Here is an 11,394-nt window from a genome sequence, read left to right as displayed (position 1 = left end):
CACACAGTTTAATATGTTTTGAGCACAAACACATTCGATTCGGAGTCTCGGCGGCCTTGGGCTTTGGGAATGATTGAGTAATGAGCGGTGGGAGTAGGTTCGGTCTCGGTGCGCTGCGGGTGATTTACAATCCAAACAGGATTAGACAAAATAGGATTTCGGGCTGGCGGTCCACCGAGGCCACTCGGCACTGTGCGTTTATGTGTGTTGCTTTTTTTTTATTTCCTGTGAAATCAAAATTGCAATTGTTATGATGTTTCGCGAGCAAAACTTTGTCCAATCGAGGAACCGAAAAGCGTAAAAAAGCAACAATAAAAACGATGCTAAACGTTGACTAAAGCACTTCAAAAATGGGTTTAAAAAGAACGTTGTGTATTGCAAATTGCCTAACTTTAGGCGCTTTCCCATGCAAACCCCATTACGCAAGACATCTTAAAGTCACAATCATAAGTCATCACAACACCGATCAAAACATGCTGCCGTCTGCCCTACTGAGTGCATGTTTTCAGTCTGGCACAACAGGTCCGTCAAAACTATTCCCGCATTCCAGGCAATCACACCCGATTGTGCTATCAGCCGCAACTTTGTCCATCACGTGCGCATCGTTCTAGTTTCGCACTGCTAGCGATAAGCTCGCCAACCTCGACCGCGATCGATCTACGCTCTCGTACGGACTCCGCCGACACCAATTGCATATGTATTTATATGCAACCGATGCACACAGTCGACATAATTTGCCAGTCAGTTCTAATCGATCGCTGCCCGGGAGAGGTTGAATCTTAGAAAATGTCCCGTCTGCAAGTGCTGCTTGTCGGAGTGCTACTACCCATCGCGACACTCGCCGCCCCAACCGTGGTAAGGCAGCACCAATGCGCGAATGCGCATCAACCATCGTACCGATGCATTTGTCATCCATTTTTTTCGTGTCCCCTTTCCCGTTCAGCACCTGCAGGACTACTACCCCGAGGCAGCTACCACGCCGGGATACGACACGGTCCCATCCGGAACGCAGACACCACCGCTCCAGCAGCCCCGAGCGCACGTGGTCGAACCGACCTGGATCACGGTGACGATGCCACCGGTGAGCTACAACCCTGCCGGGACCGATCCGAAGCCTCACGTGATGGAACCGTACGTTCGATACGTTCCCGTCGCACCGCTGCAGCAGCCGCCGTTGGTGGGCCAGTGGCCGATGCCCTATCCCAGCATGCCGGTCCTGCCGTACCCGTACCACGGCAATCAGTGGTGCAACCAGCCGATGGGCTCGTACCGTCCGTGAGAGAGCTCGAGGTGGAGGAAAACCGAATCCGCGTGTTTACCTTTTCCGCAGGCTACCAACCAAAAAAACCGGACTACGAACCGCTTCCATCCTTCCGGCCTATCGATTACATCGCTTCTGGTTAATTTATTCTGCCCACTGGAATCATTTGTTACTCCTGTCGTGGTGTTTTTTTGTTGTTGCTGTTTTGGTATCCCTTCCTACCCAGTGATGCTTTATGTGGCATTCACACGTTGGATCCGTTCGGGCTTATTTTGTGTCTGTGTGTGAGATATCATATTTTCTTCTTGTAGTCACCCAAACCACCTCCAACACCAGCTACATCGTGGCGTGTTCGGTTGGCAGTGTCAAATAATTTCATCAATGCTATATTTTTGTTTTCCTCCCCGCAAGCAACGTTTGGTTTCTCCAATTCCAATCCCTTGCTGCAACTGGTGCTTTAATGATCATGAAGCCATCGCACACGGCAGGGACACTCCTGGCTGATCAAGCCATTTGTCTGGATTGGGTTTCGGCCCTAAGGAGTGGGGGAAGAAGAAAAAAAACACCCATTCTCCATGGAGGAACTCTTTCAACGCAATATTGTAGCGTTTGCTGATAAGTTTTGACAGCTTAATATGATACGGGGCTAAACGATGGGGGCAAAAGAAACATTTTGTTTTATGGGTTATCAAAACATAAGCTGGCATAAGGAGGAAGAATTGCGCATTCACTTGTTGATCTGTACAGCGCGAGGTAAATTATGTTTTATTATTGAGTGTTTAAATAATGTTAAATATGTATTATTAATAAACTGGAGAACTAATTTTGAATGTTTTAATATAATTTCTTTTCCAACTTCTCGACCAAGATCCGATCGCTGTATGCTATGGCAAACACTGCAAGCAAATGGGCACCAGCAGCCGTATCGTTTAGCTGGCCAATTTTCGGTTTATTTAAATGAATCCCACGCGTACCGAACAAAATTTATAAACCATCCCTTCGTTCGTCCTCCGTCCTTGCTGACTCCTTCAGCTCCCCCGCGAAAGGAAGCACCACAAACAGCGTGCAGCAATCGTTGCATCGCTGCGGCATGCAAAAAGCGGTCGGATTGGTGGTGCAGCTTCGCGGTCCAGCTTTATTTGCTCATTTTGTTCGGTCATCTCGTGCGAGACTTGCGATAGCTTCTTTTTGGTCGTATTTTTTTATTATTTTTTTTCGTTTGCACCCGCTTTCCTATATGTAAACAACCCCCGCAAGCCGTTTTGCCCATCTCGAACCGGTGCGCATCGACCCGGCGCTGCTCGCGAAAACTGTAACTTTATTTGTCATAAACACTGCGCCGCGTGCCCACGATCCGCTTCCGCTACGGCCCGGGCACCAAGTGCTTGTCGCGTACAACCGCGTGCATCGAGCGCCCGTGGCCGGGTGATACGGCGTGGTCGGTCGGGCTACCGCGGTCATCCTTTTTTCCTAGGTCATCATGAATGAGCTCAGAGTAAATTAAAGTCGGATTACGCCTGATAATGAGCTCCCTGGGCCGGGACGACTGTGGCAGCGCTGGTTTCCCCGTGTCGCTCGGATGGGCTTGGTCTGGTAAAGAGCCTGTGCGGTGCGAACAGTTACCCCGGGTGCTGGGTATGGCAAACGGAATATTGATGGTGCCTTTGTACCAATTTGTTCGTGTAAATACAGCATTCGATTGTGGCAAGAGCATGCAACGCGTACTTCTTCCGACAAATAATTATGCGCTCGTGGATGGGAATGAACGGTGGGATACTTTTCGACTTGCCCCCGCTGTGTTACACTACATCATTTTTCTCCTCGCTTCCGAGTCCACTGTTGTACGATGGTACGATTTTAAATACCGCACAGTGCAGCGCAAGGCTGCAGACTGGAATAAAACTCAAACACAATCTTGGAGCGCTGCTTTTACACCAAATGCAATAAAAATACCACCACCAACCGTGAAAATTGATCGCGAAAATGCGAAACAGGCGATACGGAGAAGCGATATTGCAGTGCCGCTCTTGTTGCCCGGCACAGGCTTTTGGCTTGACATGAACCGATTAATCTGTTGCTTTTATTTGCATTGGTAAGATATTAACGGTGAAGTGTGGGATTAATGTACGGGCGCATTCATTATTGCCAAAACTGCCCGAATGCACCGTAATAAAGCAATGTTTGCTGGTACCTTCGTTGCATTCGCGAAAATCGTTTTACGATTCGTTTGCACAAGACTCGTGCAATGCGCATTGCATACATTCGGCGCTTTCGATGAAAAGGCCTTTTTGCTCAGAGGTGTCAAATTGATCCAATCAGATTCTCTGATTTGCTTTTCGATTTGTTAGAAATTTACTCATTTAAAATCTAGTTTTGCTTCAGTTATGCAATACATTGATGATTTTAATGATTGAATGGTCAAATAACTAAAATTATATGGTAAAATTAAACATTAACTCTGCTGAAATGTTTAAAAAATGAAATATTACCATCTGTTGAGAGACAAGAAAATTTAAATTATAGATTATTCTAAAAACTTTACAATCCGTCTAATGAAAAATCGTTTCAACTAAAAAACATCATACTTTCAAAAAGACTTCCGAAAAAAAGTATTTGGATTACTGCTGAAAACCAAGGGAGTCAACAGCATCTCTATAACCACAGAAAAATGTGTGTTGTACATTTTAAGAGCATTTTGGATAGAAAAGCTTATTTATAAAATCAAGTTTCTTTATTTTTGTCATTAAACCATCCCACAGGAGGCACGTTTTGTTCCGAGTAAATGTTTCGATCCAGCCCATGTTATATTTTACTCGTTTTTAAACGAAAAGTGTGCTGAAAAACACATTTGTACCAAACAAGTGCTTGACAGACGAAACAAAATGATCCAATTTAGGTCAATTATTTAATTTTCCCCTTGTTAAAGACTCATTAGCCGTATGGATCGGGTAAATCCCAACACTGTACGATATTAAACATGTCCATTGAATTGTAACGAGGTTAGATGGTGAAGTGATGCGTTCGTGTAAATACGTATGTTTTTGTGCAATAGTGCTTGGATGGCTGCTGTCATTCATAACCGTTAGTGTTGGTGCTGAAATGTTAACATCTGCTGGATATTATTGAACATTTCTTTCCTTTCACTATTTTTAGGCCCAATCTGAACCGTTCAATGTTACGGAGCCTATGAACGTTGGAAATGAATCAGTTGGTCATGAAAAGGAGACCAACAGTAGCATGTCTCTTTACGAAATACCGGTACCGTACCATAATTCAATCGATCTGGGAATTGACTTAAACGTCACGCAGGAGCTAAATTCCAGCTCAGCTACGAATAGCTTTGGGCATGTAAACATTACTACTACTACTACTATTTTTCCCGAGTTTAGTGCGTTTAATGACACACCCAGATTGCGTATCAAACCGGGCCCAGACCCTTCTATCCCCGCTGACTATTACACATTCAATGAGCTTGACTATCCTAAGCCCTCGCCTCCCACCGATGACTATTATGAGCAGCTGATAGCTGCAGCAAAAAACAGCACTGGTAAGCATAATGATATGCTGCAGTAACTTTTTGAACTGCTCTTTTTACCTTGCGTTTCAGCATCCAACCCACGCATTCCTCCCATTACGGATCACATCGCTCCCGTCAATTTTTCGTTAATGCAAGGAGCACAGCTTTTTGCATACAGTCCAGTAAACCACAACTTCCCCGTAATACCACTGTCCAATCGATCTCCTGCGAGTAGTGCTCGAACTGAAGAGGGAAATTCAACAAACACAAGCATAATTCGACCCTACCCAATGTTATCGGGTGTGGCCAACGGCATACAGCCTAGAATGCGCAGTCCACCACTCATGGCCGTACCAAACACGGAGAGCACTACAACAGTGTCTACAAAGCGAACGACCACGAAACCGAAAGCTACCAAGAAGTCGACAAGCTCCACCAAGAAAAGAACGTTGACTACACGGCGCGGAAAACTGGCAACGGCCACTAGAAGCACTACCACCGCGAGCGGTACGAAGCGGTTCCGGGCGGCAGTACAGCGGCGTCCAATCGGGACGGCATCTCGCGTTCGCAGCAGTTCTACTACAACGAAGAAAGCCTTCCGTTCGAAGGTAGTGACACCGAGCCGTAAGCAGTTTCGGCAGTTGCGCCGCACACGGACGACTCGTCGCCGGCGACCAACGAAGCAGCGCCGGTTCCGTACCATGGCCCGTACTAAACCGACAATCAGGCAGCGGCCCATCGCTAGGCCACGGTTTCGTAGTGCCAACCAAAGGCCACGAGTTGTTCAGCCTGGGTTGTTTGAGTATGATTTTATCTACTTCTAAAGCATAACCATCCAGCGGGAGTAGTTATACAATACTGCAGAAATAAAGACTAGGAAGACTAGTTACATCGTATTGCCGTCAGATGGCGGCGCTGTTTGAGTGTATGCAGTAATGACGTAATGACGAATAAAAGGACTAACACTCGATAAAAAGCTGATTGAATGCCTTTCAACTCCAACATTTTAGTCAAATTAGCTCAATGTCTGTTGTCTTCATTGCGTAGCAACCAGCCTGTGCATTCAGCCGTCCCAACAATCAACGAACATATCGCACCTTTGTCGCAATGCATATCTTTGACAACAAATCGAAAGCCTTCTTATCATCTTATCATCAACTGCAGCAACTTTCTATTCTTCACTCCGCTTGCTACCGCGTTTGAGTTCTTCGCTAGTGCAAGGGAAAATAGTTGTGTTGTTGAAAATAGACTCCCCCACGGCCCGGGAAGGTCGTACATGCCGTCCCGCAACTACGCCTACGGTGGCTAATCCACCCGACAAACGCTACTGTTTGCCCGCGTGTCCACCAAGCTGCAAGGCATCCGGCAACACCTGTGTTATTTTTAGGATCATCTGGAGGTTGACGACAATCGCGAGACGCCAGTGTGCGGCTGATTGCACCGATCGTCATCGCCCCGCGTCCCGTCGGTGAGTTGTTAAAAAGCGAGCGCTATGGTGCACTCGTGTCCGAGACGCATAGTGTCATCCGTTACGGTGAGTTGGTGACGTATAGCAAGCAAACGGTGGAACGGAAACCCGGAAACGATGGCCGCTGGTGAAGTGCATAGTGGGCGGTACCGGCGGGTACCGCCCGAGGGTGGCTGGGGCCTGCTGGTCGGTGTCGGCATGGCCATGATGTTCGTGGTGACGCTCGGTTCGCTGCCCTCGTTTGGGCTGATGTTCGGCGACTTCCTGACGGACCTGGGCGAGGAAACGAGCGCGATTGCGCTCATCACGAGCTGCTTCTTCAGTGCGCTCAGCTTCGCCGGCCTGTTCACGAACACGCTGATGAAGAAAACGTCCTGCCGGACGGTCGGGCTGATCGGTGCGGTGTCCTACATCATTGGCAGCATGATGACGATCTTTGTGCGCAGCACCAACGAGCTGCTGATTTCGTTCGCCGTCTTTCAAGGTAGGTGGGCAGCGGTGGAGCGGTACGATAGCCCGCCAGGGTTCAATTATTCCAGTTCCGGTTTGTTGTTTGTTGTCTTTCGATAGGCGCCGGGTTCGGGCTGATGATTCCGGTGTCGTACACGACGTTCAACGCGTACTTCGTGGAGAAGCGGGTGGTGATGATGAGCGTCGCCCAGACGCTCATCGGGCTCGGCACGATGTTCTATCCCATCTTCATCCAGCGCTCGATGGACGCGTTCGGCTTCCGGGGCTGCATGGCGGTACTGGCGGCAATCAACAGCCACACCCTGCTGGCGATGCTCGTGATGCACCCGGTCCAGTGGCATATGCGGCGGGTGCCCCTGGAGTACGATCCCGTTCCCACCAGCGCACCCGTGGCGGTGGCGGCGTCGGACGAAAAGCCGCCCAAGACGGAGGACGACTTCCAGGAGCTGCCGGCCGGCCAGGGCCTGAGCCAGCGGAACGCCAAACTGCGCGGCTCCCGGCGGGCGTCATCAATACCCGGGCTGGGCAACTGGTCCGGCCCGGTGGTCGTTAGTGACAGCACGGAACGTGACACCAAGCCGGCGACCAAGTGGCAAATTCTGGTCGACTTCCTTGACCTGACGCTGCTGAAGGATCCAATTTACGTCAACATCGTACTCGGCATCTCGTTCGCTCTCTACTCCGATCTGGCCTTCTTCACCTTGCAGCCGATGTACCTCTTCATGCTGGCATTAAGCAAGGTAGGTCACGTCGGCATATTGCAAGCGCACGCTGCCCCTTCGCTGGCGTGTTCCGTGGCGTGGCAGAATGCAATTTAAATTTCCTACACGAACCGCAGCCGGTGGTTGACGCATGGCCGTGAATACTAATGGCGTTCATTCGTTCATTCGCACCTCTACCATCACTGTTGTCCTTCCAGTATTCCGAGTATTGGCCGCTGATCGGACATTCATTTGGGTGTTTGTGTGTGTGTGTGTGAGAGAGAGTGTGTTTTGCATCTCGTCCCTAATCTATGTCCTGTTTCTGGGTTGCTTTTCTATTGGGTCATCTTACTCTTGCCGCTCTTATTCTCCTCCTGCAGACGGACGTTTCGCTAATCATCGCCATCGGTGCCGGAGCGGATCTAATATCGCGCATCTTCCTGGCCATTTCGAGCACATGTCTGAACATTAAGGCCCGCTACGTCTATCTGGCCGGGGCGCTCTTTACCATTGTGGCACGTTTCGGTAATTATTTAAAATCCATCCACCATCCGGGGAGGGTGCTGCATCACAAAATCCACCGTAATCCATCCTGGAGGCAAACATGTCCGGGAAATTGGCCTGGCCTTACCCCCCGTAGGCTATGGTGCAGCCTGAGCATCTTCCAATTCAGCCAACACCAACGCTAATCGCAATCGCTCTTTCCGAATCGATTTTGCAGCATTTTTGTGCGTGTTCGATTTCTACGGCATGGCCATCGTAACGGCCATTATGGGCTTTCTACGGACCTGGATCCACGTGCCGCTTCCGCTGGTGTTTTCCGAGCATCTGCCCCAAGAAAGGTAAGCAGCCGGGTCGGGAAGGTTCGATTTGCTGCAAGTTCACACTTTATCGTTGCTGGTTTCTTTCCGGTCTCTTTTCCTTCCTCTCCCGTTTCCCGCACGAGCAGGTTTCCTTCCGGCTACGGTTTGTTTATGTTTCTGCAGGGAAACATTACGTTTGCGATCGGCCCGATAGTGGGCTACATCCGTGACGTCACCGGAAGCTACAACGTGTCGTTCCACGTACTAACGCTCGTGATGGCACTGTGCGTGATACCGTGGTTCTTCGAAATCTGCTACATTCGGCTGAAGCGCAAGGCACGCACACCGGAGCTCGGCCACGTGACGATACCGATGATACAGGAAACGAAGGCGTAGAGGAGCAGTAGTGGCTTGGCTTTGTTTCTTACTGTACTGGTCTTCTCGTTTGTGATGCAAAATGTACATGTGTTCTAGTCACTCACAACGATTTAGTGATATTACATTGTACTTTAATACGTCTTTTTAGGACATAAGATATAAACGTACGTTGAACCCATTCCTTGCTTGTTTTTTTCCATGTTTTTGTATGAAATGTGTTGAAAAATATCACATTAACACCCAACCCGGAAAAGCTCACTTTCGCCGCGATTTACGACCAAGCGAAAATAAAAATTATTCCATTTGTATGGGGCGAACACACACACACACACAAATTATGGTGGCTGATTATGGATGGGAAGATTATGGTTCTGACTTCTGTTTCGCTCTTGCTCACAGACGATGGTGTCCCGTCCCATTCTCACCATGTTATAGGCGCAAAGCTGTGGTTGTTGCTGCTCTTTCTCGCACGTGAGGGAGTTTTCTTTCTCCTTGTTATTCCCATGTGTGGCATCGGCTGGGAACGATCATCATCCTCCTGATCCGTTAGTTAATTAAAGGTAAATTGTTAGAAGCAATGGCTGTGGCACACCCAACGCTGCGCAAATTCGTGCAACTTTATGTGCCACACTGTACGGACAACGTTTTGTGACCAGCACAACAACACAATTTAGCAACACAGCCCGGCCTTTGGTCCTGAATTAAAAAAAAAACCTAAAGCACATGTATGATGTTGTGTGTAGATTTGGAACATTTTATACGGACGAGCAACAATTAAATGCCACATATGGTATACCCTTTAAAACAAACGGCAGAATGTATTTTAAACGTCATTCTGCTGCTCTATTCGACATGCACACAGGTTCATTGAACGCATGCTGTGATTAAACCGTTTCCTACGAGGCCAGATGAGTTCGATTCTCATCTGGAACATTCCTCAGGTATGAAGAACTGACTATCCGATAACGTGATTTTAGTAAGGTAAAGAAGAAGCCGTTACAGCCCGGTCCACAGTATTGGTCGTTACATCAAAGAAGAAGAAAATTTGTACGGTAGGATGTGGCTTGAATTGCTGCGCTAAGCCTCGGCTCATAAGGGATGCAAGATCACCTGTACAACAAAGAGATTAGGAAGATGGCAGGGAGCTGTGGGGTCTTATTTGCGTACTGGTAGTGGCGAATCTAACGGTAGGCGGACTAGGCGGTCGCCTGGGGCCCCGCCGGTTTAGGGGCTCCGTAGTTCGCTAGTCTATAGTATGCCTATGGACAGAGTACTAGCGACAATGGCCTCCGGAAGGATGGACGTTGGGGCCCCGAGGCTGGCGAATCATTTGCACAGCGGGAAGGGTGATAGCCGAAGAGGTGAGATGAAAAGATGAAAGCGTGGGTTGTGTGCAGCAGCGCACATTGTTCCGGAGCGACGGCGCGATCATGCCGGCAGCCGGATAGTCAGCCCATACGAGGATTGAACCGAAGACGAGCATGTTGTTAAGTCGTGCGAGTAGACGTTACTAATTGATTTACCCATAGCGCGATAGCCAGTCCTGAGCTACTAGCACCATACGGGGCTTGAACCTATGACGGTTATGTTGTGGTATTGTGTTCGGGTATCACGACAACGAGGGACCGCCGAAACCAACCAAGCAATCCATAGAATGCGGGGATGCGTGGAGCACCTTGGCGCGTGAAGGGTCCGGCTGCATCGCCGGCATTTGAGGCTCCCGGGGGCCGGTTCCCTCCTTCCCTCCTTCCCTCCTTTCCTCCTTCCCTCCTTCCCTCCTTCCCTCCTTCCCTCTTTCCCTCTTTCCCTCTTTCCCTCTTTCCCTCTTTCCCTCTTTCTCTCTTTCCCTCTTTCCCTCTTTCCCTCTTTCCCTCTTTCCCTCCTTCCCTCTTTCCCTCTTTCCCTCTTTCCCTCTTTCCCTCCTTCCCTCTTTCCCTCTTTCCCTCTTTCCCTCTTTCCCTCTTTCCCTCCTTCCCTCTTTCCCTCTTTCCCTCTTTCCCTCTTTCCCTCTTTCCCTCTTTCCCTCTTTCCCTCCTTCCCTCCTTCCCTCCTTCCCTCTTTCCCTCTTTCCCTCTTTCCCTCCTTCCCTCTTTCCCTCTTTCCCTCTTTCCCTCTTTCCCTCTTTCCCTCTTTCCCTCCTTTCCTCTTTCCCTCCTTCCCTCTTTCCCTCTTTCCCTCCTTCCCTCTTTCCCTCTTTCCCTCCTTCCCTCTTTCCCTCTTTCCCTCTTTCCCTCTTTCCCTCTTTCCCTCTTTCCCTCTTTCCCTCTTTCCCTCTTTCCCTCTTTCCCTCTTTCCCTCTTTCCCTCCTTCCCTCCTTCCCTCCTTCCCTCCTTCCCTCCTTCCCTCTTTCCCTCTTTCCCTCTTTCCCTCTTTCCCTCTTTCCCTCTTTCCCTCTTTCCCTCTTTCCCTCTTTCCCTCTTTCCCTCTTTCCCTCTTTCCCTCTTTCCCTCCTTCCCTCTTTCCATCTTTCCCTCTTTCCCTCCTTCCCTCTTTCCCTCTTTCCCTCTTTCCCTCTTTCCCTCTTTCCCTCCTTCCCTCTTTCCCTCTTTCCCTCTTTCCCTCCTTCCCTCCTTCCCTCTTTCCCTCTTTCCCTCTTTCCCTCTTTCCCTCTTTCCCTCTTTCCCTCTTTCCCTCCTTCCCTCCTTCCCTCTTTCCCTCTTTCCCTCTTTCCCTCTTTCCCTCTTTCCCTCTTTCCCTCCTTCCCTCCTTCCCTCTTTCCCTCTTTCCCTCCTTCCCTCCTTCCCTCCTTCCCTCCTTCCCTCCTTCCCTCTTTCCCTCTTTCCCTCCTCCCTCTC

At 49.3% G+C, this 11,394-nt stretch overlaps 3 protein-coding genes across 3 annotated transcripts; all 3 read left to right on the top strand.

Moving 5' to 3' along the window:
• Positions 1-497: 497 nt before the first annotated feature.
• On the top strand, positions 498-2,099 carry LOC1273383 (uncharacterized). The gene is made up of 2 exons (XM_312350.4): positions 498-855; positions 944-2,099. The coding sequence occupies exons 1-2, from the start codon at positions 787-789 to the stop codon at positions 1,277-1,279; spliced, it is 405 nt and encodes a 134-aa protein (XP_312350.2). The 5' UTR covers positions 498-786; the 3' UTR covers positions 1,280-2,099.
• A 2,136-nt stretch (positions 2,100-4,235) lies between these two features.
• Positions 4,236-6,085, top strand: LOC133391683 (uncharacterized). The gene is made up of 3 exons (XM_061647352.1): positions 4,236-4,342; positions 4,415-4,808; positions 4,869-6,085. Exons 1-3 carry the CDS (start codon positions 4,277-4,279, stop codon positions 5,600-5,602), a joined length of 1,194 nt encoding a protein of 397 aa, XP_061503336.1. The 5' UTR covers positions 4,236-4,276; the 3' UTR covers positions 5,603-6,085.
• Positions 6,086-6,195: 110 nt separating this feature from the next.
• LOC1273384 (monocarboxylate transporter 7) lies at positions 6,196-8,777 on the top strand. Its single transcript, XM_312351.6, has 5 exons — positions 6,196-6,730; positions 6,817-7,457; positions 7,799-7,943; positions 8,140-8,260; positions 8,368-8,777. Exons 1-5 carry the CDS (start codon positions 6,364-6,366, stop codon positions 8,615-8,617), a joined length of 1,524 nt encoding a protein of 507 aa, XP_312351.5. The 5' UTR covers positions 6,196-6,363; the 3' UTR covers positions 8,618-8,777.
• Positions 8,778-11,394: the final 2,617 nt, after the last annotated feature.

The sequence above is a fragment of the Anopheles gambiae genome, chromosome 2 (assembly GCF_943734735.2).
Source record: "Anopheles gambiae chromosome 2, idAnoGambNW_F1_1, whole genome shotgun sequence".
NCBI classification, from domain to species: Eukaryota; Metazoa; Arthropoda; class Insecta; order Diptera; family Culicidae; genus Anopheles; species Anopheles gambiae.
This window is presented reverse-complemented; position numbering and strand designations above follow the sequence as displayed.

Coding starts and splice junctions, on each gene's coding strand:
- LOC1273384 (XM_312351.6), top strand. CDS start 6,364: ATGGCCGCTGGTGAAGTGCATAGTGGGCGGTACCGGCGGGTACCGCCC. Junction 6,731..6,816: donor TTCGTTCGCCGTCTTTCAAG/GTAGGTGGGCAG, acceptor GTCTTTCGATAG/GCGCCGGGTTCGGGCTGATG. Junction 8,261..8,367: donor GAGCATCTGCCCCAAGAAAG/GTAAGCAGCCGG, acceptor CCGCACGAGCAG/GTTTCCTTCCGGCTACGGTT.
- LOC1273383 (XM_312350.4), top strand. CDS start 787: ATGTCCCGTCTGCAAGTGCTGCTTGTCGGAGTGCTACTACCCATCGCG. Junction 856..943: donor CACTCGCCGCCCCAACCGTG/GTAAGGCAGCAC, acceptor TTTCCCGTTCAG/CACCTGCAGGACTACTACCC.
- LOC133391683 (XM_061647352.1), top strand. CDS start 4,277: ATGCGTTCGTGTAAATACGTATGTTTTTGTGCAATAGTGCTTGGATGG. Junction 4,343..4,414: donor GGCTGCTGTCATTCATAACC/GTTAGTGTTGGT, acceptor CACTATTTTTAG/GCCCAATCTGAACCGTTCAA. Junction 4,809..4,868: donor TGCAGCAAAAAACAGCACTG/GTAAGCATAATG, acceptor CTTGCGTTTCAG/CATCCAACCCACGCATTCCT.